The following is a 27,772-nucleotide window of genomic DNA, read 5'->3' as shown; positions in this document are numbered from 1 at the left end:
AACAAAAGAAATCCAATCACAAAATAATAAAAAACATAACATAGTGGTTTTTTTATCTCTCCTGCAAACGATCGCCTCACAAAACAATATAAAACAAAAAAAATCCAATCACAAAATAATACAAAACATAACATAGTGGTTTTTTTACCTCTCCTGCAAATGATCGCCTCACAAAACAATATAAAACAAAAGAAATCCAATCACAAAATAATACAAAACATAACATAGTGGTTTTTTTTATCTCTCCTGCAAATGATCGCCTCACAAAACAATATAAAACAAAAGAAATCCAATCACAAAATAATACAAAACATAACATAGTGGTTTTTACCTGTCCTGCAAATGATTGCCTCACAAAACAATATAAAACAAAAGAAATCCAATCACAAAATAATACAAAACATAACATGGTGGGTTTTTTATCTCTCCTGCAAATGATCGCCTCACAAAACAATATAAAACAAAAGAAATCCAATCACAAAATAATACAAAACATAACATAGTGTTTTTTTTTACCTCTCCTGCAAACGAACGCCTCACAAAACAATATAAAACAAAAGAAATCCAATCACAAAATAATACAAAACATAACATAGTGGTTTTTTTATCTCTCCTGCAAATGATCGCCTCACAAAACAATATAAAACAAAAGAAATCCAATCACAAAATAATACAAAACATAACATGGTGGTTTTTTTACCTCTCCTGTAAATGATCGCCTCACAAAACAATATAAAACAAAAGAAATCCAATCACAAAATAATAAAAAACATAACATAGTGTTTTTTATCTCTCCTGCAAACGATCGCCTCACAAAGCAATATAAAACAAAAGAAATCCAATCACAAAATAATACAAAACATAACATAGTGGGTTTTTTTACCTCTTCTGCAAATGATCGCCTCACAAAACAATATAAAACAAAAGAAATCCAATCACAAAATAATTAAAAAAAAACATAACATAGTGTTTTTTTACCTCTCCTGCAAATGATTGCCTCACAAAACAATATAAAACAAAATAAATCCAATCACAAAATAATACAAAACATTACATGGTGTTTTTTTTTTTATCTCTCCTGCAAATGATCGCCTCACAAAACAATATAAAACAAAAGAAATCCAATCACAAAATAATACAAAACATAACATAGTGGGTTTTTTTACCTCTCCTGCAAATGATCGCCTCACAAAACAATATAAAACAAAAGAAATCCAATCACAAAATAATACAAAACATAACATGGTGGTTTTTTTTTATCTCTCCTACAAATGATCGCCTCACAAAACAATATAAAACAAAAGAAATCCAATCACAAAATAATAAAAACATAACATAGTGGTTTTTTTATCTCTCCTGCAAACGATCGCCTCACAAAACAATATAAAACAAAAAAAGCTAATCCCAAAAAAATAAAAAACAAAACAAAAGTGGTTTTTTTACCTCTCCTGCAAATGATCGCCTCACAAAACAATATAAAACAAAAGAAATCCAATCACAAAATAATACAAAACATAACATAGTGGTTTTTTTATCTCTCCTGCAAATGATCGCCTCACAAAACAATATAAAACAAAAGAAATCCAATCACAAAATAATACAAAACATAACATAGTGGTTTTTTACCTGTCCTGCAAATGATTGCCTCACAAAACAATATAAAACAAAAGAAATCCAATCACAAAATAATACAAAACATAACATGGTGGGTTTTTTTATCTCTCCTGCAAATGATCGCCTCACAAAACAATATAAAACAAAAAAAATCCAATCACAAAATATACAAAACATAACATAGTGGTTTTTTTACCTCTCCTGCAAATGATCGCCTCACAAAACAATATAAAACAAAAGAAACCCAATCACAAAATAATACAAAACATGACATAGTGTTTTTTACCTGTCCTGCAAATGATTGCCTCACAAAACAATACAAAACAAAAGAAATCCAATCACAAAATAATACAAAACATAACATAGTGGGTTTTTTTGTCTCTCCTGCAAATGATCGCCTCACAAAACAATATAAAACAAAAGAAATCCAATCACAAAATAATACAAAACATAACATATTTTTGCTCCATGCCTGTATCAAGATGGCGGTCGAGTCCTGGTTCTCTGATTTTAATTCTGTGGTCACAATCAAAAGTCGTTGATTGGTAAATGTACCCAACCCTATTTAGGGTGGAGCTTGTTTGAAACAACTTTGTTGATGTTCAAATGACAAATTTACCAATGCCCTTGCACATTTTTTTTTTTCTATCACAATTCACTCCACCTTCGAAAAATTTAAACAGCATGTGCATTATCATTTGAACTACAACAAAATCACATCTACCTATTCTATTCATATCTATCTAGCTAGCTATAGCTATTAACATCTGATCAAGAACTTACATTTGTTAATTAAATGCAAGTTTAAAAAACAACTTTACTTTAACTCTTTAACGATATAGATACTGACATGTATATTAGAAATAAATATCGTACAACTGTCTGTGTCCATAAAATTAAAAAGCGATTTGAAATCAATATCGACGCTTATTTTTTTTTTTTAATCAGCTGGGCACTTGACGTCGTTTTGACATGTCTGAGTGCATGCCTGGACCCTGCTATGTCTGGGACATACGCCCTCTTGTTGTCATTAGGAAATAACAAGTAATGGATCAAGAGGGCGCTATATAATAAAATCAAAATCATTTTGTGTGGTAATCCGCATAATTGTAAAACTGCGTTACACTCTCTCATTTCAAATTATAAGTATGCAATTGGTATACAATCATAGCACTATTAATAGTATTATGCTGCGAGGACACAGTATAAAGGTATGGGCTTAAAGGCAGAGTTTCTTAAAATATTTAAAGAACCTATCGTGTCTATTTAATATTCCTATATATTTTAGGAATAATTTTGGCTGAGTGGAATTTTAATATAAAACCACATAATCCGGCCTCCATGTGCATGTTTTGCAAAAAGCAAAAATTATAGCTAAGAGTGCACCAAAATATTGACATACTTTTTGGTATTTCAATCAGGTACAGTAAAAAGCTATCTTGTCATGTTTCTCTGCAAAGTTCTAATTGATAACTAAACAGCAGATTGCGTAACTCTGTACAAAATCTTCCCTTGCCCCCCTATACTAGCTTTAAGACGCACTCAAAACATAGGAGAGCGTCTTATCAGAGCAAAGATAACTTTAAACCAAAACCCTAATATATCTTTAACTCCGATTTTGCAAAGTATAGCGGATGCTAACTCCAAAACCAGAATTTGCCCTATGTCTCCTACACTGAGAGATTTGTTGGATCTATTAGATGAAAATTAATTATCTATCATCACATTATCTTCATGAATGTTTCCTTACGAGCTTCCTTGACACTTTAGTTGGTTACACTAGTTCCATTGTTCCTATACGTACCTGATCTGCATGTTAACATGTTATTTTAAATATATAGACCTTATAATGAACCATAATAAAACCACACCCAATCGGGTAATCATATGGTCCTCATAATAATTGTTGTTACAATGTTCAAAATTATGAATAACGACACGGCACCCTATCTAAGTGATCGTTTTAATATGAGAAATATTGAGAGATATAACCTTCGTGGCTATCGGGCGCTAAGCATTCCTAAACCTAACACAAATTTTAAGAAGAGAAGTCTAAGTTACCGGGGTGCTGTGTCTTGAATGCGCTAGATGACCATCTAAAAGCTGCCCGTAATGTTAAACATTTTAAATACTGCTTTAACCATGTTGATAGTATAATATAAATGTTTTTTATTTATGTGTCACAGAAATTCAATCTTGACTTCTTGCTCCTGTACAATATGATGTTCCTTAAATGTGTATTAGTTTAGTGCAATTTGTAAAATCGCCTTAATTCTGAATTTGATGTAGACTTTTGTCAATGTGCTTTAATTTTCCTATATTGCTGGTGCTCTTCTTTTAATTAATATTGTTGTACATTATAATATAGCTTATAACCTATTTTATATTTTTTAAACCGTGTCATTGTGTTATGGATACATGCTTGTGGATTTAGGATGAAGGTGCGCTATGGGAGTAAGATGTGGGTGCAAGGGGTGTGTGGTTATGTGGGTGTGTGGTATTTATGGGTGTGCTGGAGTTGGGGTGTACTTAGGGTGTGTATAGGCGTTTGTAGTGCGAGTGTGAACTTGGTGAATGTGTAAGTGGTATTCAGATATATATGTTGCAATATAAGGTCTAGAACTTTTATCTTATTCTGGTGATTATATTTATCTTCTTGCCTGTATCCTTAGATTTTGATGTCATACTGAAATGAGTTTTACTGGGTTTTAAAAATTTTAAAAATATTATATGTTCTTATGCTTTCATAATTTTGTAATATACTGACTATTGTTTTAATAATGTTTTAATAATTGTACGTACTAATTTATAATTCTGTTACTTTAATGTGTATATGCCACGGACATGTGGAAGAACAATGACTTTTATATTGAACATGTTTTACCGTGAATAAATAAAGATATTATTATTATTATTATTATTATAAGCCTCTTTTATATGCACATTTATAACGCTGCACTGTAGGCCTAGGTATAGAACTTTATAAAACATGCCTAAAACGGGCTCATAATCATAGTTTCAACCAACAAAAACCAAAGTGTTGTATTTTCAAACTTGTTCATTATATCGGTTTGTTTTCTTAGTCTTATCAAGACCAGATACATCCATATAAGTAGTGAAGATTAAAATATAACACGCTTTTGTGTTTAATCCGCACATCTACCATTTTGAATATCAAAAAGCTAGACAGTCATTTGGTATATATGTGCGACAAAACAGCCTAAAATGGGCATCTATCCTAAGATCAAACACAGCAAAATGTAGCTGATGAGATTAACCAAAATAGATCAAATTAATTTGATCACAGTTAATCGAAACGCGTCCTACAATAGCTTCCAACGAGTTTCTTAAAATATTTAAAGAACCTCTCGTGTCTATTCGATATTCCTATATATTTTAGGAATAATTTTGGCTGAGTGGAATTTTAATATAAAACCACATAATCCGGCCTCCATGTGCATGTTTTGCAAAAAGCAAAAATAATAGCTAAAGAGTGCACCAAAATATTGACATACTTTTTGGTATTTCAATCAGGTACAATAAAAAGCTATCTTGTCATGTTTCTCTGCAAAGTTCTAATTGATAACTAAACAGCAGATTGCGTAACTCTATCACTCTTTAAACATTTATTACCGTTCTGTGCTCCTTCGTTTTGGACATGGAACACCCGATAGACAGTGCGCGTTGAATTCTCTCCTAATGATCTCTTTATTTCATTAGCGAAGGAATCTCTGTTTGTTTGTTATCACAAACGTATTAATTAGACACTATCTAAATAAGATAAAGAGAAACATTAAATCCACAAAAAGACAAACGTGGTTTTAATTTCTGAGGGGTAAATAAGGTCAATGCTCGTTCGTGATATGAAGAAATAAATGGACAACCAGGTGTGCCACTTTCTTCATCTTTATTAAACTGGATCTTATTAAAACATGGCAATGACATATTTATTTGCCTTAAATGAGAACAGTTTCTTCCGTGCACTGGTATATATCAATATTATAATAGATATATCAATCATGTCTTGCTTTTGAAAACTCCCGGTCGGATCCGACCTACGACCTTTTGCAAGACATTGCACTCTGCTCTATATCACGCATACGGCAGGCAGCCCCCAGCGTCCAACATACTTGGAAGTAGTGGCGCTTAAATCAAAATGTCAATTGCCATTACACTCGCATACTCAGCAATTTGCTACTATTGTGCATTATGGAATTGCTTTTTGAAAACAAACAAACTGTGATGCGCATGTGCCTTTATGGTTCGGTGATCTAATACTTGTTTACTACGGCTTTACTAAGTCATCTTGTTTGGGTCCTCTCAAAACCTAATATAAAGAAACCCGAGACTGCATCACTTTGTTTTCTTCCTCCGTTCTACCATGGCGTTATCTGATTCCGACTTGCTAGATCTAACATCCCCTTCTACTCCGGGAAAAAACCTCAACTTAGCTGCATACCGCATCCCGAAGCTACTGAAGTCACCGGAGATGATGGAGACCAATGACAGCCAACCCACCCCTGGACAGAGAGTTTCTACCAGTACCAAGAGAGAAAAAAAATCATCTGACTGATCGCGCTAAGAAAATGGTGTGGGGAGAGTTTAGCAAAATCAAACATGTCCGATCTACTGCGTCCAATGTTCATTTTCTCAGATTGGATATCAAGCAAGCTACAGCAGACAGAGTTATTCTTCCTATGTTCTCCATTTCAAAACACCTTCCCCAGTTACCTGGGGAGCTCTGAGTTGGGCATTCCAATCAGAATGGGAGAACATTTTGAGAGAATGCTCACAAAAGCTGATGGACACCACAGCTAACTATCTGCTAACCGAGAAAGTGAAAGATTTGGATAAATTAGCGTCGGACATGGCTCAAAAAGCCACATTAGATTTCAAAAAAGCGCTGCCATCTGATGAAATGGAGAAGGGTTTAACGCTTTTCAACATAGTTGACCAATCTATGAAGAAACAGAAGAGGAAGAAGAAACCGGCAGCATCCTCTGGGAAGATCACCAAACGATCATCCAAGACAGACAAACACCGAGTGAAGAATCTCAAGAAGCAAAGAGGTGCAGTCAACCGCCGGCTAAAAATATAAGCCGGTATAAAACCAAACGGCCTTTTTTAAGGCCACCCATATCTTCTAAAAAGAGATGATCTTAGGCCGTCATTACACTATGCTTGGTATCAATTAAAACACAGTACATGTACTCCTTTGATACACGGTTAATATAATGGCAAAAACAGGAAGTTCCGTAAACAGAGTATCAAACGGCAAACTAAGGACAAAATCAAGTCTAAAACTTGCCATTTGAATTCCCAAACCCTCAAGTCCAAAAAAATAAAGGACTTAGCCAATGCGAACAAAAAGTTCGTTATAAACTTAGCAAACGAAAATTTCTCTGATGCAGAATTATCTGTATTAGGGAGAGGTTTGAAATTTGTAGGTATCCCAAAAGATCCTAAAGCAAAAATGCTTGATAGGGATACAGAAACATTCATGAGAATAATGCGCATTCGTTATATAATGTCCAATAAGAAAGCAAAACGAACACACAAGTTCAAACGAGCTTCTAATTGGCACCCTTTGTCTACACCTTGTTTGGATCTAGAAAACTACTTAGAATCCACGAGGTTAGAACTTTCTAAAATTAAGAATAATAACATGAACGATAACTTGACAAAACCCGAACGTCAAGCTCTCAAATCATTAAGGAAAAGAAACATTTGGTTTTCCAAAACCGGATAAATCTCGTGGCGTGGTCGTAATCAATAAAAATGATTACATACATGAAGGCGAAATCATGCTGGAAGGTAATCAATACACTGTAATCGATGCAGACATGACATTTGATACGGTAAAATTGGTTCAAAAACAGCTTAACCTCATGTTATGGGATCAAAGTATTGATAAAAATACACACGACTATCTATATCCGATAGAACATAAAATTCGAACACCAACTTGCTACTTTTTGCCAAAAGTTCACAAAACCACCCCTACTGGCCGGGTCTTTACTGGAAGACCTATAGTCAGTAATGTTAGTGGACCATGTGAAAAAATTGGTGAATTTATCGACTTTTTTTCAGTCCCTCACGTTCAAAAAACAAAACACATACTTGAGAGAAAAAAAAAGATGCGATAAGAAAAATTGAGCAATTAAAACTTCCAGCCCAATGTCTTTTGGTTACAATAGATTGCATTGGAATGTTCACTAATGTTCTTCAAAATGAAGTTGAAAAAGAAGTTTTAAAGACTTTTCGGAAGTTAATCCAGGAATGTACTTTCCTAGAATGCCACATATCCGTCATATGGAAGCATTATTAAAACTGATTTTGCATAGAAACTGTTTTTCATTTAATGAAAAATACTATTTGCAAACGACAGGCGTAGCTATGGGACAAAAATGCTCCCCAGAAATATGTGACATAATGTTCCATTCGTTGGAAAAGAAATTCATTTCCTTAGCGATAAAATCTTCAAATGGTTCCGTTATCGTGATGATATTCTTATGTTTTGGTTAGGAGATGAAAACGAGTTAGCTAATTTTATATGTCGTATCAACTCTATGCACCCGACTCTGAAATTCACACATGAGTGGTCAAAAACAGAATTTAATTTTCTAGACTTAACTCTATACAAGGATGAAAGATTTCATGACAAACAGATCTTAGATATAAAATGCTACAGCAAACCCTGTGACACATTTCAATATCTTTCTAGAGATTCGTCTCACCCAAATTCGTGTTTTCGTGGCATGGTTAAGGGTGAGGCTATAAGATATATTCGAAACTCCAGCTCGGAGACAGAATATGAGCACAAACTTGATTTCTTTATCTAAAAACTTCTCACAAGAGGATATAAGAAACCAGAAGTGCTCGCATGCCTAGCAGATATTTCATACAATAGAAGAAATATTTACTTAGAGGATGTTCCAAAGAGGTAATGCAAAAATCAAAAAGGCACTTCTCAGGAACTGGCATTTTATATCAAATAATTATAACCTGTGCAAAATCTTCCCTTGCCCCCTATACTAGCTTTAAGACGCACTCAAAACATAGGAGAGCGTCTTATCAGAGCAAAGATAACTTTAAACCAAAACCCTAATATATCTTTGACTCCGACTTTGCAAAGTATAGCGGATGCTAACTCCAAAACCGGAATTTGCCCTATGTCTCCTACACTGAGAGATTTGTTGGATCTATTAGATGAAAATTAATTATCTATCATCACATTATCTTCATGAATGTTTCCTTACGAGCTTCCTTGACACTTTAGTTGGTTACACTAGTTCCATTGTTCCTATACGTACCTGATCTGCATGTTAACATGTTATTTTAAATATATAGACCTTATAATGAACCATAATAAAACCACACCCAATCGGGTAATCATATGGTCCTCATAATAAGGCTCTTTTATATGCACATTTATAACGCTGCACTGTAGGCCTATGTATAGAACTTTATAAAACATGCCTAAAACGGGCTCATAATCATAGTTTCAACCAACAAAAACCAAAGTATGTTGTATTTTCAAACTTGTTCATTATATCGGTTTGTTTTCTTAGTCTTATCAAGACCAGATACATCCATATAAGTAGTGAAGATTAAAATATAACACGCTTTTGTGTTTAATCCGCACATCTACCATTTTGAATATCAAAAGCTAGACAGTCATTTGGTATATATGTGCGACAAAACAGCCTAAAATGGGCATCTATCCTAAGATCAAACACAGCAAAATGTAGCTGATGAGATTAACCAAAATAGATCAAATTAATTTGATCACAGTTAATCGAAACGAGTCCTACAATAGCTTCCAACGAGTTTCTTAAAATATTTAAAGAACCTCTCGTGTCTATTCGATATTCCTATATATTTTAGGAATAATTTTGGCTGAGTGGAATTTTAATATAAAACCACATAATCCGGCCTCCATGTGTATGTTTTGCAAAAAGCAAAATTATAGCTAAGAGTGCACCAAAATATTGACATACTTTTTGGTATTTCAATCAGGTACAATAAAAAGCTATCTTGTCATGTTTCTCTGCAAAGTTCTAATTGATAACTAAACAGCAGATTGCGTAACTCTATCACTCTTTAAACATTTCCATGATCAGTGCACTTCTCAAGATTAACTTTAACAGTGATTACAAGCTTTGTTTCTGCTTAAATTAACCCCTGTAGTAGCAGTATTTTTCTACTGTTGTTCTTAAAAATTGTACATACTAATGAACATGTGATTGGCAGTAAGTACTGAAAAAAGTGGATAGCTCTTTCCAATAATTTTTGACACCATTTTTACAAAGATCAGTCCATTTTTCAAGATGCTTGTTCAGAGATATTTAACAATGGACCAATAGAGAAAGCATGTAATGCCATTTTATTTCTGTATATCGGAAGGTCGTGGGTTCGATTCCCATGCTGGCATACTCCCTTGCTTTATTTTCAAGTTGGGTTGTGTGCCGGTTGGAATCTGTATTTATTTGTTGTCATGTTTAATTGTAACACTTTGGGTTGGTAAACAGTTAATTCTTTCTTATTTAATATATTTTGTTTCCTCTCGTAGCGAGCAATCATTCCCCATTGTGTTTATTTGTTCTTGTGCAGAATGCGTATCCCCATTACCTACTTTACATTTATCCTATATTAACACATGCATTATATTTTTTATGTATTCTATTGTTTTCAAACAGTCTTATTTAAGTAATCAACTAATAGAAATTAATTGCAGGCCAAAATACATCAATGTAACAGAACAAATTGCTGCATATATATAATTCAAGTGACATGACAGTAAAAATAACTATTTCTAATCATACTATTATGCTAATTAGCTAATTGATGCTCATATTTTAATGTTATAACTTTAAAGTAGATTTTCTCCTATTTCATATTTTAGTGGAAATGCGTTTTCAAAAAAATGTGGAGCGAAAATTACACCCCCTACAGACCTCAAATTTGGCAGAAACATGCATTATATTATGATCTAGACAATGGACCTCAATCAAACCGCTTAGGATTTACCAAATTTCATACCAGGTGCCCAGACAAAATACTAGAGATCATATGTACGAAATATAAAAGTAGGTCCAGTGACTATATCTTTTCAAGAGCTAAATTTTGACACCTCAATCAACTTCATAGGACATTCGGTTGTGGAGCTATATTTTTTTTTGAAAGTTTGACCTTCAACGCTAATTAATTATGCATATATTATACTCATATAGATTTAATATGAAGTTGGTGTAATATTCCCTTCATTTATTTTTGTCAAACCCTCATATGACACCTTAATATGATTACTATTTAAAACTGTTTCATAGTAGCCTAGATACTTTGCATAATTCGTATTTATTTTTGACCTCTGTTGTTATTATTATGTCGAATTGTATTATTTGGAGTATAAATAACCGTATAATATTTTGATAAACACATAGTGTTATTATTTATCGCACTATATTAATATCGTTCATGAATTGTTAGATAAATAAAATTTGATTGATTTATACATAATTAACTATGCATATGCAAAATGGAAAAATAATATGCATAATTACATACATATGTAATATGCATAATTCTTAACTTGATTTACACACGTAATATGCATAATTATCTAGTTAGAATATGATACAATATGTATCCAATATGCATTAAGTATCTATGCATATGTAATATGCAAAATTATGTATGCATGTAATAGGCCTATGCATACTCATGTATATATGCAATGTACATATGTTATAGGTATACTTATCTATATGCATATACAATTTGCATATATAATATTGCTATTTATCTAATGCATATATATATATTGAAATATACACAATTAATTATCTATCGAATTATTCATAATTGCAAATGCAATACCGTAAACGTTCGCCTAATGGCGCTTTTGGATTCTTAGAAATGTGAGAGCGCCATCCTTGTAAAATCTCAACAGCATTAAGGATACGTGTATGTTAAATTGAGCAACCTGGACATAATGCCACAGAAAAAAATATCGTGACATGACTCAATACTTTAGGTCACAAGGTTAGTTGCTAGATCAGCAAATGTTTTGGGGTTTCTTCAGGTATTCTTTCTCAAAGTGCCATTGGACTTAATTTGTAAATCGATTAATACGTTATACCTAACTTATTTTGGTAAATCTTTTTGTAATTTCTTCATATTTTTTTAATATTCTTCAGTTCAAAATTACACCCTTCTATTGTCTGACCCGTTAGCTCAGTCGGTAGAGGGTGCGCCTTGAATGGTGAATGGTACTTGTTCGAATCTTGATTTCTGCTCCCACTATTATGTGAAGAAGGGTCAAGAAATGTTTTTGGATTTTGTCCCCATTTTACGAACGAGTATTGTGAATTTTTTTAATTTAATTTTAATTTTTTTTTTTTTTTTTATAGATAAATAGGCACTGCGAACAAACGGCAACAAAAACCGCTGACAAAATTTGCTCCACCTGCTACCTAGCAATGCGTGATATATTCCACTACATTTAACAGTTAAATGACCTTTAAAAAATAGAACGGCCTGAATGTTTCAAATTGTGTAACTACATTACTTTATTCATTTATGCATTATGATCGAACCCAAGTAGATCAGACCATTGATCATATAACTATCAGACCACGAAGTAGTTACGTAACTCCGTGATGGTATCGGAACCAAGCACTGTTTGTATGGCGATCATTACGATCACGCTATTTTGGTATGCCTTTTTTGTGTACTGATTCTTTCGATCGTGGTTCATTACTTAAGCGCGTGATCCCGTTGACATAGTAACATTACGTAACTTCGATACCGGGCTTCGATACTGAATAGTTGTTGAGTGCACATAATATGGAAAGCCATTAGGGTATTGTGTGCCTGCCAAAGCGCCTTATTGTGTTGTGGAATCCTAGCCATAGCCTTGCGTTTATTGATTGGCTCCAAACAAAGGATTTGAACCGGTTTACAAGGATAGCCCCCATAGTGCAGTCCATTCAATCAAATGTTGTCATCAACCTATTTAATCGTAGTGCATTTTGTTATGTGTGTGAGACGAACTGTCGTGGTGATGCAATCATGCTTTTGTTGAATGCATTTGAGTAGTCCGCCATATTTACGGGATGATACGTCATATGCACAGCCTCTATTCAGTTGGTCGTTGCATGATTTTGTTCGTTCACTCATTCAAATTTTATTTATATCATTTGAAGACTGGGCCTATTATGATACATCCTCCGTGGAACAGTTTCAAACAAATATAGCTAGGGATTATTGGGGCAGAGGTTATCTTTTGAATCCTCTTAGAGGGCTATCATTTTTTTCGAAAGGGGGTCCCAAATTTACAAAAAATCTGCGTCAATAAAATTGCGCACCCCCTATTTCGGCAACAAACATTTTATGATCCCAAACCCAAAAATTGTATTGAAATCAGTCTTTTTGAATAAAATAACACACTTTCTGTGGTCATCGTGTGACTCTTTACATTTTGGTCATAAAACATTTTATGACCCCATCCTATTATTCTTTCCAAGACTTTATGACCCCCGTATATTTGACCCCCCCCCCCTTTTGAATAAAATGATATACCTTATGGCCACTGATGCATAGGCAAGGACACTCACGCGAATTGAAAGACAGTTCGTCTCACACACATAACAAATGCCTATACAATCAAATAGGTTCATTACAACATTTGATTGAATGGATTGAGTTACTCTAAAATGAAACGATAAAAACAAAGAATCATGAAAAAAATACACTTTAAAGATAAAATAATAAAATTATATAAACAATGTTAAAGATTAAATCAAGAAAATAGAAAATAAAATTTCCTCCAATCAGACATCATAATCTGTCAGAAATTACTGCATGAGATTCGAACCATCAATCTTCTCCACAAGTTCTCTTTATCCTCGCACTATAGTCTAATGCTCAGCTCACTGGGCCACAACGTATCAGGTGAATGATAACCGCATTATCATGAACAAGTTTGTTCGATCTTGTTCATAATTGTATGTGTCGATAGGTTTCACCCTTTAACTACACGTGCCCTTAATGCTCAGTGATAATAGTCGGCTTTTACAGGGATGGCGCTCTCTCATTTCCATGAACTCCAGAGCGCCATTAGGCGAACGTTTACGGTATGCACTCATGCAATATGCACTCATAATATGCACGTTGTAATATGTATATGCATATTGTCTATGCTTATCCAATATGCAATATGCATAGATACTTAATGCATATGCATTTGTAATATGAATAATTATATATGCATGTTGCATATGTAATATTATATGAAACATGCATAATAATATATGCATATGCAATGATCTATCTATGCATATGTTATAAGAAAAATTATAGATGCATATGCACGTGTAATATGCATAATCATATTTATTATTAATAACTTTGCCTAAAAAAATCATCTATCAAAATAGTATACAAATATTGAATGTTTGAGTTCAATGGTAAGAATATTTTTCAATTCAACGAGGCTTTGACGAGTTAAATGGATCAGTTCATATTTCTCATGATTCATAAATTAGTTCACTTAGGCTACACATATCATAATCAATTAGGCTTCATCGTGTTTTATTTTAGTGTTTATAGTGCAGATACCTACTGAAAATGTCATCAAAAGAGGATTTAATTGATACTCTATTATCTATTATCATGCAGTTATATTATACCTAAATATTAAACATTCATACTTTACATCATGAAGACCTATATAAGGTATGAAAACAACAAGTCTGTTTAACCACCAGAGATGACGCTATTCCAAGCATATTATAATTAAATTGATTATTATATTTTAATATATCTTTTCAATTGCTTCCTTGCTTACTAAGCAAGCTAAAAAAATATTACGTGTGTTTGCTGCCTTGAATGCGAGATTGCACGACAATCGCACGTATGTATGAACATCTTAACTGGAACGAACTTGAACTTTTTACAGTTGATGTTTTCTGATTTTCAGTTACTGACCTTTAATTTACTGTGACAGAGTATAAGGTCAAGTTCACCGATTTGCAATTTCGTTAGGTCAAATGCATTTAGGCTATATCATTTATGAATAAAAATGTTTTCGTGCAAACGAGCCATAATCTTATAAAACTAACTATATATTAATATTGTATAACCCAGTTTGAGTTATACTTTATAATTGAAAATATAGTTACTTTATCATGTACGATGATGTAGTCAGGACATGCAGATTGTTTATATTCACATAATGCTTTGTTTGGCCCTTTACACTAATCTATAGTATATTACAATTGTTAGCAAAATACTATTTAAATATTGTATTTGATATATAAGAATAACATAATGTTAAAAAAATAAATGAAAGAGTGATTGGAGGAATATATGAATGATTGGATGAATATATCAATGAATGAATGAATGGATGAATGGATGAATGAATAAATGAATGAATGAATAGATGGATATCATCAAAAGTATGGATCTACACATACTACTTAACATCAACACATACTACTTAACATCAACACTAAAAGTACCGTCAAATAAATACATGAAATATTGAGGGAATATATGAATTTATTAGTGAATACAATTGTCCAAGTTCTATACATTGACAACATCGACGCTAAAAGTAAACAATAAGCTTACAATACGAAAAATAATAATATCAACATAAACAGATTGGCATACCTGCATGAATCAATATTGACGTTAAAAATCTTGCTTACCTAAACAGACAACCTTGTTACAAATATCGAGGGGATGAAAGCTTGTAGAATACCATGCATGCGAAAAATGTGGAGAGATTGTAGATTACCTAAACGGACATCCTTGTGACATAAGGCCTATTCAGCATCGAAGTGGTTACGTAATTCTCTTGGTTACCGGATCACGCTACTTTGGTATGCCTTCGAGTGCCATATACTTTATGTGGTGATCATTTCGATCGTGGTTCATTACTCTAGCGCGTGATCCCGTTGACATAGTAACATTACGTAACTTCGATACTGAATATCGAAGGGATGAAAGCTTAAATGTGCAGAGACTGTAGAGGGCGGTAATGTGAGTGCGGTGCAAAATCCTCACATTGATATTACTCCCTAAATCATGCCATAGCTGATTTTAGACACTAAAATGCCCATAAAAAACAGAATAGCCTCTAGTCCGGATGTAAAATTCACACACAATGCTACCTGAGTGAATACAAACATAATTAAATACATTTCATTCGGGGGCTATATCAAAAACAAAAAATGTCCTATACCTTAATGGTTATGGAACAAAGGTGTGTAGTCTGTGAAAAATCTGTGATACAACGAAGATTTTTCACCGAATTTTCAAACGATCACAGATTTTTCACGTTAAAATGTCTCCTAGTGTATAGACGAAAAGATATCAAAGCGAAAATAAGAATGGAATGGGACTAAGTTTGAAAAGAATGAAGACACGAAGAAGAATATTTTTGGAACTTTTTAACGTAATTGTTGTTGTTGTTGTTGATAAATTATAGTCTTAGTTAAGGGCTCGGTCACCCACATTTGCACAGTATTTTTTGGGACCGGAGAGCATATCAAACACACCAAATTGCAAACTTTTATTTATATGTATCTTAATTGTGACCACACTATACAAATTATACCTATCGGTTACGTACCTTTTGTTTGATACGTTTCAGTTCCAGTGATTGCACCTGGGAAAATTCAAGCAAGGTAAAATGTACATTATATTAAATTAGAGTGGAGAAATTGAAAGATTTAGGACCTATAGACGACAAAAAAACAAAGCGAAAATAAGAATGAAATTGGACCAGTTTTGAAAAAAGGATGAAAACACGAAGAATATTGTTGGGCTTTTTTACGTCATTTTCGTTGTTGTTGTTAAATTATGTTCTTAGTTAAGGGCTCGGTCACCCACCTTTTCACAATATGTTTCCATTCTGAATACGAGGAATATCAAAATAATTTCGGATCTAATACACATTTTATGGCGAAGTGATTTATAACTCTAATAATATGTACTTAAAGTGTATGTAACTGCAAGGAAAAGCCAACCATCACATGAAGTTTATGTCCCACAAAACATACTGTGCATGCGGTGGATGACCGAGCCCTGAAACTGGTGTATATGACAAATTTTTTAGACATTTTTAAAAAGTAGAGGAGAACTAGCCTACCAGGAACGTACCATCAGAGCAAATGACACCTACATCATGGCTATGTCCACATAACTGATCATAAACTCCCCACCCTCTATGGGTGCATCTGTCCAAACTCATTTCCATTCCTGTACATCCTACATTATCCATCAATATTGGTCCAGTTCCTTGTCCAAAGAAAGCATTGCTGATCGCTTCTGGTGAACCATGGGGAAGTTCAAGATGGCGACATATTACCTTTGCATCATTTACATCCCAGGCCGCACCATAACCGCATACTGTTCCCCAGACGCTGCCAACACCTACCTCAACTCGACCCTCATTTGAACCACTTCCGCCGACAAGGCGATACTGTGCTGGACCTGAACACAAAAATGGAAATATTAGAATGTTAGCTGTAATTATTAATCTACGGATTTGATGTGGGAGGGGTGTGATCAGCGTTGGAAATAAGGTGGGCTGATTTAAAAATTTGTTTATGGGCCTTGTAGATGTGGTAGTAATCTTAGCGTTAGTGGTGGTAGCCAGTGGAAAGAAAGAAAGAAAGAAAGAAAGAAAGAAAGAAAGAAAGAAAGAAAGAAAGAAAGAAAGAAAGAAAGAAAGAAAGAAAGAAAGAAAGAAAGAAAGAAAGAAAGAAAGAAAGAAAGAAAGAAAGAAAGAAAGAAAGAAAGAAAGAAAGAAAGAAAGAAAGAAAGAAAGAAAGAAAGAAAGAAAGAAAGAAAGAAAGAAAGAAAGAAAGAAAGAAAGAAAGAAAGAAAGAAAGAAAGAAAGAAAGGAAGAAAGAAAAGAAGAAAGAAAGAAAAAATAAATAAAATGAAATAATATTATTTTAACCGAATTGCGACAATTTTTTGATAAAGCGCGATTTTTACATAAAAGTAAGCAATACATTTTCGACTCCTAGGGAAATGTTTGAATTTGCGTGGCATGGGGTTCCTTCCCCCGGCAGAAGGTGCTCTGGATCAGTCACTGATAAAGGTTTTAGTGATTCTTGTTCGTGGTCATTATGGTGGTTGTCGTGGTGTTGTTATATGTGCTAGTTGAGTATTGATATTATTCTTTAGAATCATACCATTCGCGCAAATTACACCTGCATCTTGGTTGTGTCTACAATCATGAACTCCCCATCCACGATTGCCACATTGGTCCAATGTGCTTTCAATACCAATACATGCTACATTATCCATCCAAATAAATCCAGATCCTTGTCCAAAGTATGCGTTCGTCAGAGCTGTCGCAGCTTCATGCGGAAGTCCCAGCTGGCGACATATAACCTTTGCATCATTTGATCCCCAATAGTCGTCGCACACTGTCCCCCACCTGTCACCTAAATATAGTTCAACTCGACCTTCACTAGTAGTGTTGCCTTCAACAAGACGGTATTGGGTTGGCCCTGAAAGACAAAGGTAAATCAGCTGAATCAGTAAACACCGCGTTGTGTATTACACGATGGGTAAATGTTTGGTATTGTTTTATATTTTTTTCTTATTAAGATTATCATTAAAAGCGAAAAATGGATTCGTTGGTTTCACGTAATAAATGTTCTGTGATATTATGGAAATTTAAAGAATGTGCTGGTTTTGTATCTGGCCATCAATATCATTTCTATATAATATTCCACCACACATATCATATCTGGGTCTAGCAAAAGGGTATGTTTCAAATAGGCTTTAATTTTCATATCCCCAGCGTGGAGCATACGTTGTGTTTTTTTGCACAGTAAACACACACTGACCAAAGACAGGACCGCGGGTGGGAAATCAACAGCTGAACTGATGTGCTCAATGCAACACTGCACATCTCTACTACGATTCAAATAAACTTGGTGTCATAGCACATATGTTACATATCCTGAAAGTTTTACTGCTCAAAGGTACAGCGTATGGCTGCTTTTCTGTCGACAACTAACACATCGGGTGTCGGCAATATTAAAATATGGATTGTCTCGTTTCTCTCCCAACAACACAATGATGCTTAAACAATATTTATTTTCAATATAGATTTTTTAATAGTCTATTTTTTCTTCATTTCAGCTTAATTTAGCAGTTGTCATGGTTGTATGTAAATTCCTATTAGATACGTTGTAATAAAACATGATTGTAAATATTTGTATATTAATTTTCTCTGAGGACTTGCAGCAAAATTGATATGATTTTATTTTCCTTGGTATGGGATTGTGGCTAGTAGTTATGTGATGATGATGATGATATGATGATGATGATGATAATGATGATGATGACGACGACGACGACGATGATAATGACGACGACGACGATGATGATGATGATGATGATAATTTATACACAAACGACAAAGACGAACAAACATGCCTAGCATGTAATTCTATTTTTAACATGGAAAAATTTGACCTCTTATCTTCTCGCAAACTAAGATTATGCATATCTGATCTCTTCAATAAACATTGTAAAAGTCGATTTGGCCTTGGTCCGGGGCTTGCCGAACATATGTCACATAAATGTTTGAATTATAAAGACATAGTTCGTTGACCTTGTAATGTTTGTGCACTCATAAATTGACCTCTGAGGGTATTTGGTATAAACACATCATCAACTATAACAGAAGGTTAACTTTCTTCTTGAATGGAGGCTTCGAGGTCACTGAACTGTGTATTTGGAGATGATGTCTTTTTTAGCTCATAGCACACGTGTTAAGCAAAAACATATACATTGAGAAGTAAGCAGGGTACTACTGTGAGTTGACACCATAGAAACGTGCTCTTTGTTTTAACATTACAAGTAACATGAGTGGCAAACATTAATGATTTATATTGCTTGCAACCCCCCTCCCCAAAGCAATGTTGGAGCCAATACTAGACCAATTGTCCGTTCCTGTCTCAGTATCAAAACAACATTGACTGGTTGGTGCGGGAGGGGGGGGGGTTGAGAATTTCATACTAAATTAAATCCTCATCACTGCCATCAACGTCACCATCACAACTCTAATAATCATCTGACTTCATTTGTATTATCCATCATCATCATCATCATCATCATCATCATCATCATCATCATCAACAACAACAACAACAACAACAACAACAACAACAACACCATCACCATCATCATCATCATCATCTACACCATCATCATCACCATCATCATCACCATCATCAGCATCATCATCGTCGTCATCATCATTTACACTTACTATAGCCACACAAATAGAAATCTTATATTAACTGCAAGTCATCAGAAAAACAAAATATTTTAAACAAATTATTGTTTTATTACGCACAGTTTGCAACAACATCAACTGCTAGAATATGCTCAAATGAAAAATAAAATAGACTTTGAAAAATCTATAATGAAAAAATATTTTGTTCTTATATTGATAAACTGCCTGGTAATAATGTCAACGCTTATTATTGACCAGCAATGTAAAGAATGGAATGTCACATTGGCTTGAGTAGCTTTTCATTTTAAACTTTTAATCTGCAGTTTTTTGGGTTTTTTTTGCTCATCAAATGTGTGATTATTATTGGGTCACGTGAGGTCTAAAATGTGTAGAACATATTCGGGCTTCCTTTTGCTATTTCCGTTAATGTGTTTATATCATATTTACTTTTGATGTTTACATACATACCATCTGTGCAGATGACACCTGCATCTTTACTATGTCCACAATTGTGAACGCCCATTCCGGCATGCCTGCATTTATCCAAACTGCTTTCAGTTCCATAACATGCCACATTATCCATCCATATTATTCCGTTCCCCTGTCCAAAATATGCGGCCTTAAGAGCTACTGGGGAAGCGTGTGGAAGACCAAGGTGGCGGCATATAACTCTTGCATCATTTGCATCCCACGAGTCATCGCACACTGTCCCCCATCTGTTACCTAGAAGTAACTCAACTCGACCCTCAGTATTGTTTGCGCCACCGACAAGGCGATATTGAATTGGCCCTGAAACCAACATTATAGTATTAGTAAGTTAAAGGACTTGGGCATTTGTTTAGATCAAATAAAAAGATTACAAACGAGAATCATTCAAAACATATATGTAGTTGTTCGCGCAAAGCTTGTTAAACTATTTTAGTCCCTAATCAAGGTGAATTTTAAAGTGTATAGAGGATTAAGTGCGCCCGGAGCGAAAGAAAATTTTCAATCGCATACGATTTTACCCAAAATTACCGAATATTGCCTGTATTTCCAAAATTTGGAAGAGACATGTCCCCCACGTCCCCCGGATTGACGCTCATGCTTGTCATTAATAATACCACAAATAAATCGGAGAAACTTCACGATCAAGGACGATCATCACTTTGTATTAACAATAAACTTCCAACACCAGCATTCCTCGTTATTATTATTTCAATCAAAATTTCACTCCTCTCCTAATAATGACAAATTAACATTGAAGTAACATTGTACTACTACACCTTTATTTTGACAGTTCCTCATTTGTTCGCCTTATTCCTTTTAAAAGGAATTTTTATTTTGTTGGATTTTTTTTGTTTATCAAATGTGAGCGTACACTACGAATGAGCCGTAAAGTCGGCAAATTGTATTCTGAGATACAGTGTAAAATGTGCGTGAAGGTCGTATTCATAGGTACCGCAATTAGGCGCCACGTGTTTCTCAATTGATAGCGTTTAAACCAATCAATAATCCTATTGCGGAAGAGGATAATAATCTTCTATCTATTTCTATAGAATCATTAAATAGATCTAGTCTTTGTTTGCTTTGGCTAAATCATGTTCAAGTGGTGGGTTACAATTGCATTGTATTTTGTCTAGGTATGTATAACCAACAGTTAACAATGAGAAGACATTCCTGAACCTCGTTGACTTGGGAATGATTTGAAATGATCGCCAATGACTTTATTACCAGCAGTGTGGGAAAGAGAAACACGTATAACCGAAAAAATACCATTTTGTTGAAGGAGTAGAGTTCAACAAACCATAACCCCGCTTCTGGATATCATTTGAAGTCCAATGATATACCATTTTAAAGCTTATGATATATATTTTATAAAAACGAAATAAAACAATATTGACCGGGCCGACATTACGGCTGACGCGCAGAGGCCGGTCACATATGTGGGATTATTGGGTCACGTGAGGTCAAAAAATGTGTAGAACATATCTGGGTTTCCTTTTGCTATTTCCGTTAATGTGTTTATATCATATTTACTTTTGATGTTTACATACATACCATCTGTGCAGATGACACCTGCATCTTTACTATGTCCACAATTGTGAACGCCCATTCCGGCATGCCTGCATTTATCCAAACTGCTTTCAGTTCCATAACATTCCACATTATCCATCCATATTATTCCGCTCCCCTGTCCAAAATATGCGGACTTAAGAGCTACTGGTAAAGCGTGTGGAAGACCAAGGTGGCGACATATAACTCTTGCATCATTTGCATCCCATGAGTCATCACACACTGTCCCCCATCTATTACCGAGAAGTAACTCAACTCGACCCTCAGTATTGTTTGTGCCACCGACAAGGCGATATTGAGTTGGCCCTGAAACCAACATTATAGTATTTAAAGTAAGTTAAAGGACTTGGGTATTTGTTTAGATCAAATGCAAAGATTACAAACGAGAATCATTCAAAAATATATATACAAGGAAGAAATAAGTAGAAATAAGTAGACCATAAACATGAAATAAGTAGACCATAATACAATGATGACAAGCTCGGAACAATGTACCATGCACTGATGCAGTCAAAAGCGATATGTATTGTGAACAGCACAGTACACGTATTGTTGTATTTCTACCCTATACGCTGGCGAAGTTACGTTATTAATCGGATTAACTACCATAACAATAGGTGAAAACAATTTTGAACATATCGCGCTGCACTACAAGCAGGTTACACTCATCACCTGTGTATGTCTGCAATCATAGATTGAATACAATACCGGTCTTTTCAAAGATACTAATCTTACAGGTGCAAGTGATCAGCATGATATGGTTCAATGCAGAGGTACCGCGTGAACGTATCAGTGCAGCGCGGTATATTACAAAATTGTTTTCACCTATTGCTATGGTAGGTAATCCGATTATTACGTAACTTCGCCAGCGTATACGCTGGCGAAGTGACGTCATAATCGGATTAACTACCATAGAAATAGATGAATAGAATTTTTGAATAAGAGGTTATCCGTGTTCTATAAGCTGCATATCTTATCAACGACGGTTATACCTTGTTTGGGCTCTTCAAAAGAAGTACCTGCATGTGCAACCATGACTGTTTCAAAATAGCCCGCCAAAGTCATGCAAGTAAGTCCGAAGTTGTGCATTGAATTGGTTTGAATGAGGCATACTACGGGAACCAGCACCTTTTGTTAGAAGTCACACATGAGTAACGTGGATAACCTCTATAGATCTCTCTGCACTACAGCAGGTTGCACTCATCACCTGTCTTCAAGCATTTAATAAATTGAATATAATACCCTCTCTTTTCAAAGAGACTAATATTACAGGTGCAAGTGACAAGCATTTCTTTGACATCTATGGTTCAATGCATTGTTACCGCATGAACGTTGTAGTGCGGGCAAAATTGTCAAAATTGCATTCATCTATTGCTATGGTAGTTAATCAGATTAACTACGTCACTTCGCCAGCGTATAGCTACGTAAAACCGAACGTATTAACGTACGTGAAAACGTACGGTCTACGTCTACGTTTGGAAAATCGCAATGTCTCTAATCCGTTAGCATAAACGTAACAATTGTAAATCCAGCAAATCTCGTAGGAGGGATAAATACATATTTCCATGTAAATGTTTTGCGATTTTTTACCGTTTCCGGCGTATCTGAAGTCTGTATTAAATCTGAAATCTGAAGTCACCTTCAAAAATCTTTAAAAGTTATCAATATACATTTTCAGTTGTTTGTTAGGTGACATTTCAGTGAATTATCATGCCGAGTTTGAAGAAGATACCGGTACGGTGATATTTTCATGTTATTTCATTATCATGTGTAACATTTAATTTTACCTAATAAAAAGAGTTATAGTTAATGACTAATAATATGTGACCGTACAGCACGAATGAGCCGTAAATGTCCTCAATTGTATTCTGAGTTACAGTGTAAAATGGGCATGAAGGTCGTATTCATAGGTACCTCAATTTGGTGCTACGTGTACCTCATTTAATGAGATACACGTAGCACCAAATTGAAATACCTATGAATATGACCTTCATGCCCATTTTACACTGTAACTCAGAATACAATTGAGGACATTTACGGCTCATTCGTGGTGTACGGTCACATATTGTAATTAGTGCAGGGTTCATATAGGAAATAGGTTCCTGTAAGACATTGTGGCATTATCCGTAAGTTCTAAATAAATGCTCTTGTTTTGATATGAAGACCACTTTTAACTGAAAAAATCAATAATTTGTAAAATGTTACGCATAAAAAACCTTTATACGTTGTATTTTTTTTTTATGAATTAACCCTTTTAGATCTTTTTTTTTTTTTTAATGTATTTCATCGACAAAAACAAAAAAAACATCAGTAACTTCAAATCTGTATAATGTTGTGTTCATTTATTCAGCAGAACTTTCCTTTTATACATAAACATGTAAAAAATCTATTTTGCTTAAGGGATGGGGTATGAACGTTTGGACAGTATTTATTGTGGGACATTAGAGCACATCAGACATATCGAATTGAATTCTAAATACGAAGAATGTCCTTCTGATATCAAATAATTTTGATTTTTTGAAATTCGCAATGTAATACACATTTTATGGCAAATCTTTAAAAATTGATATTTTTGATATTTAACAAGTAAACTTTATAAACCTGATGATTTACACTTGAAGTGTATGTAGGTGGGATGAAATGCCGACGATCAATTGAAAATTTTGACCTTTCGTATTGAAAATATGGATTTTTTTCCCAAAACACCAAAAAATTATTAGGACTTTTTGGGAAAATATCCATATCTTCATGTCTTCAATATGAAAGGTCAACATTTTCATTTGATCGTCGGCTTTTCCTCCCAGCTACACACACTTTAAGAATATATCATTAGATTTATAAATTTACTTCGAGGACTGTTATATATCAAGAATGTAAAAATTATCAAATTTTAATAATTTGTCATAAAATTTGTATTATATCTTGAATTTCACAAAATGAAAATTATTTGATATCAGAAAGACATTCTGCGTATTCAGAATGCAATTCGATATGTCTGGTGTTCTCTCATGTCCCACAAAAATACTTTCGAAACGCTTAAAACGCTCATTCCAGATCCAGTACCTTTATTTTCATGAAACAGATGATCTGCTTCACATGGCCGTTCATTTAATTGTTGAAACATATAATTTTATAATCTGCAGCACTTATTATATTTTATTCACTGAATAATATAATTTTCTTAAATTATGCAGGGAAACAATAAACTTGACGTTATTAGTATTTCCCATTTAGTCAATGGTCTCAAAAACAACTATGTATAAACGTACATATTTTGTTTATACAGTGTTAATGATTGAAGCAGCAGAAAGACCTGCTCTCTTGATGCGTAACTTATCGGCCTATATTCCAAACTTTGAAGCAAATCATTATCTTAAAATTAGAGTATCCCTTGGGCATGTTGGGGTGGTGTTTGTTTTATTTTTTGCTAACGATAGCTTCATGGTGTGGCAATTACATACATGCCTTATGCGCGCTTTATTTGTTTTTGTTTTTTGTTTGTTTGTTTTGTTTAAAAATATTTCTTGTATGCTGTTACGTTTGGTCTAAATCACATAAAAGTATACATATTAAGAATGGCAAAATTACTTTAGTTTAGATAGGAGACCAGGTTGCACATGAACCGCAAAATCAGTAAGTCTACCTCTTATATTTTTCATGATTTCTTTTTACGTACCGTCAGTGCAAATGACTCCAGCATCTCTAGAATGTGTACACGTAGAAGCAGAGACTCCCAATCCATTATGGCTGCATTGGCCCAAGCTGCTTTCAGTTCCATAACATCCCACATTATCCATCCATATAACTCCATATCCGTGTCCAAAAAAGGCATCCTTAAGAGCTGCAGGTGATGCATGTGGAAGCCCAAGCTGCTGACATATTACCTTTGCATCCTTTGCATCCCAACTGTTATCACATACGGTACCCCAGATGTTACTAACAAGAAGCTCAACTCGACCCTCGTTAGAATTGCTTCCACTGACAATACGATATTGAGTTGGCCCTGTGATATAAGAAGTATCGATGTGTGTATTTATATATTAACATGTAGCTGTTGACGTTCAAGTCAAAATGCCATTTTATAAGCCAATACACATTGTCAGAGCGTAAAAGCTGATTCAAAAAGAAGTAAACTTATGTTTGTGGCGCTTTTATACAAATTCTAGAAGGATTCCCGCGCTGTAAATGAGAATATCATTGAAAAGAGCAGATTTTTGATGTATACAGTGCACTTGCAATGTACCAAGTTTTTTGAAAATGACAACAGCAATCGCGATATAAATATCAGATGCACTAACCGGGCAAAATACCAGTACCTCCGCGCAAGTATTTATGGGTACGCTCTCGCGCGAGACACTGTTTGTGGTACACACGCGAGTTCGCGAGTGTTTATTGGCCCGACGAGTAGGACCTAATTTTATTTTAGCCACATACCATTTATATTGCTCAATAAAGATGAACCGCGAAAGTCAACCACTTAATTGGTCAATATAGATGGTCTGTGGCTAAAAAAAATGAGGTCCTACTTGTTGGAATAGAGTTTATGGAAAAGTGTTGTTTATGGGTGCGCACGCGCGTGTGCAACTCTTTGTGGGTACACACGTGCGTTTGAAATTGTGTATGGGTATACACGCGCATGCGCAGGTGTTTATGGGTATGCAAAGGTCATCAAAATAGATTTTTACTTTTTACGTACCGTCAGTGCAAATGACTCCAGCATCTCTTGAATGTGCACACGTAGAAGCAGAGACTCCCAATCCACCATGGCTGCATTGGCCCAAACTGCTTTCAGTTCCATAACATCCCACATTATCCATCCATATAACTACATATCCTGGTCCAAAAAAAGCACCCTTAAGAGCTGCAGGTGATGCATGTGGAAGCCCAAGCTGCTGACATATTACCTTTGCATCCTTTGCATCCCAACTGTTATCACATACGGTACCCCAGATGTTACTAACAAGAAGCTCAACTCGACCTCGGAAGAATTGCTTCCACCGACAATACGATATTGAGTTGGCCCTGTGATATAAGAAGTATCGATTTGTGTATAATTATATTAACATGTAGCTGTTGTCGTTCAAAACAAAACGAAAAAAGAAAGAGTCCCGCGTGATTTATAAGCCAATATACATTGTCAGAGTGTACATGGTGTACAAGCCGATTAAAAAAGAAGCCATATTTGTGGAGCTTTTGTACAAAATCTAGAAAAAGTACGCTGTTAATGAAAATATCATTGAAAAGAGCAGATTCTTAACGTCGAATATGAAAAAAAAAAGTTGTATTTGCATACTCAAACCCGAGTTATACTTATTTGAATAAAACCAAACATGTTTGTAGCTGCATACCCAGCAAACACAAAATGTTTTACAGCAAACGTTTAAATGTCGGCATATATAAAGGGTATAAAAACGTTTTAATAACATTCCAAAAACATTTTTGAAAACTTGAAACAAAACATTCTAAACAGAATTTTATTTTGGGGTTGAAATAATATTTTGCGAAAAATGTTCGCCCAGAATATTTGCAATAACGTTTTCAAAACGTTTTCATGACCTTTGTATCGGTGACTTCGTGCAAGCTAGACGTGTTTTTCTGGAGCTCCGGAGCTCTCTCTTTTTTAATCAACTTTTTGCATATATTTTTCAAAATTTTTGGATGTCTTCATTGCCTAACTGGCTTTTATCATTGGATGTTTAATATAGTGAACTTTGTGGAGTAACTGTGAATTTATGTTGAGAACTTTGATGTATTTTTAACTTCGAGTGTGAAGACCAACGAGTCACCGGGAAGCAGAGAGAGGAATTCGGCGGAGTTTACATT

At 34.5% G+C, this 27,772-nt stretch overlaps 1 protein-coding gene across 1 annotated transcript in view; it reads right to left on the bottom strand.

The window, feature by feature from the left end:
• The window catches only part of LOC140146415 (scavenger receptor cysteine-rich domain-containing protein DMBT1-like), a 77,673-nt gene that overhangs the window by 31,324 nt on the left and 18,577 nt on the right, over positions 1-27,772 (bottom strand). Inside the window, exons 2-8 of the mRNA XM_072168258.1 lie at positions 26,646-26,971; positions 25,626-25,952; positions 21,935-22,255; positions 20,363-20,683; positions 17,832-18,152; positions 16,789-17,121; positions 16,259-16,294 (exon numbers count right to left, since the gene is read on the bottom strand). Of these exons, the coding sequence (XP_072024359.1) occupies positions 16,259-16,294; positions 16,789-17,121; positions 17,832-18,152; positions 20,363-20,683; positions 21,935-22,255; positions 25,626-25,952; positions 26,646-26,971 (1,985 nt within the window). The remainder of the gene's footprint in view (positions 1-16,258; positions 16,295-16,788; positions 17,122-17,831; positions 18,153-20,362; positions 20,684-21,934; positions 22,256-25,625; positions 25,953-26,645; positions 26,972-27,772) is intronic.

Source organism: Amphiura filiformis, chromosome 2, assembly GCF_039555335.1.
Source record: "Amphiura filiformis chromosome 2, Afil_fr2py, whole genome shotgun sequence".
NCBI classification, from domain to species: Eukaryota; Metazoa; Echinodermata; class Ophiuroidea; order Amphilepidida; family Amphiuridae; genus Amphiura; species Amphiura filiformis.
The sequence above is the reverse complement of the archived record's forward strand: the minus strand, read 5'-3'. Positions and strand labels throughout refer to the sequence as shown.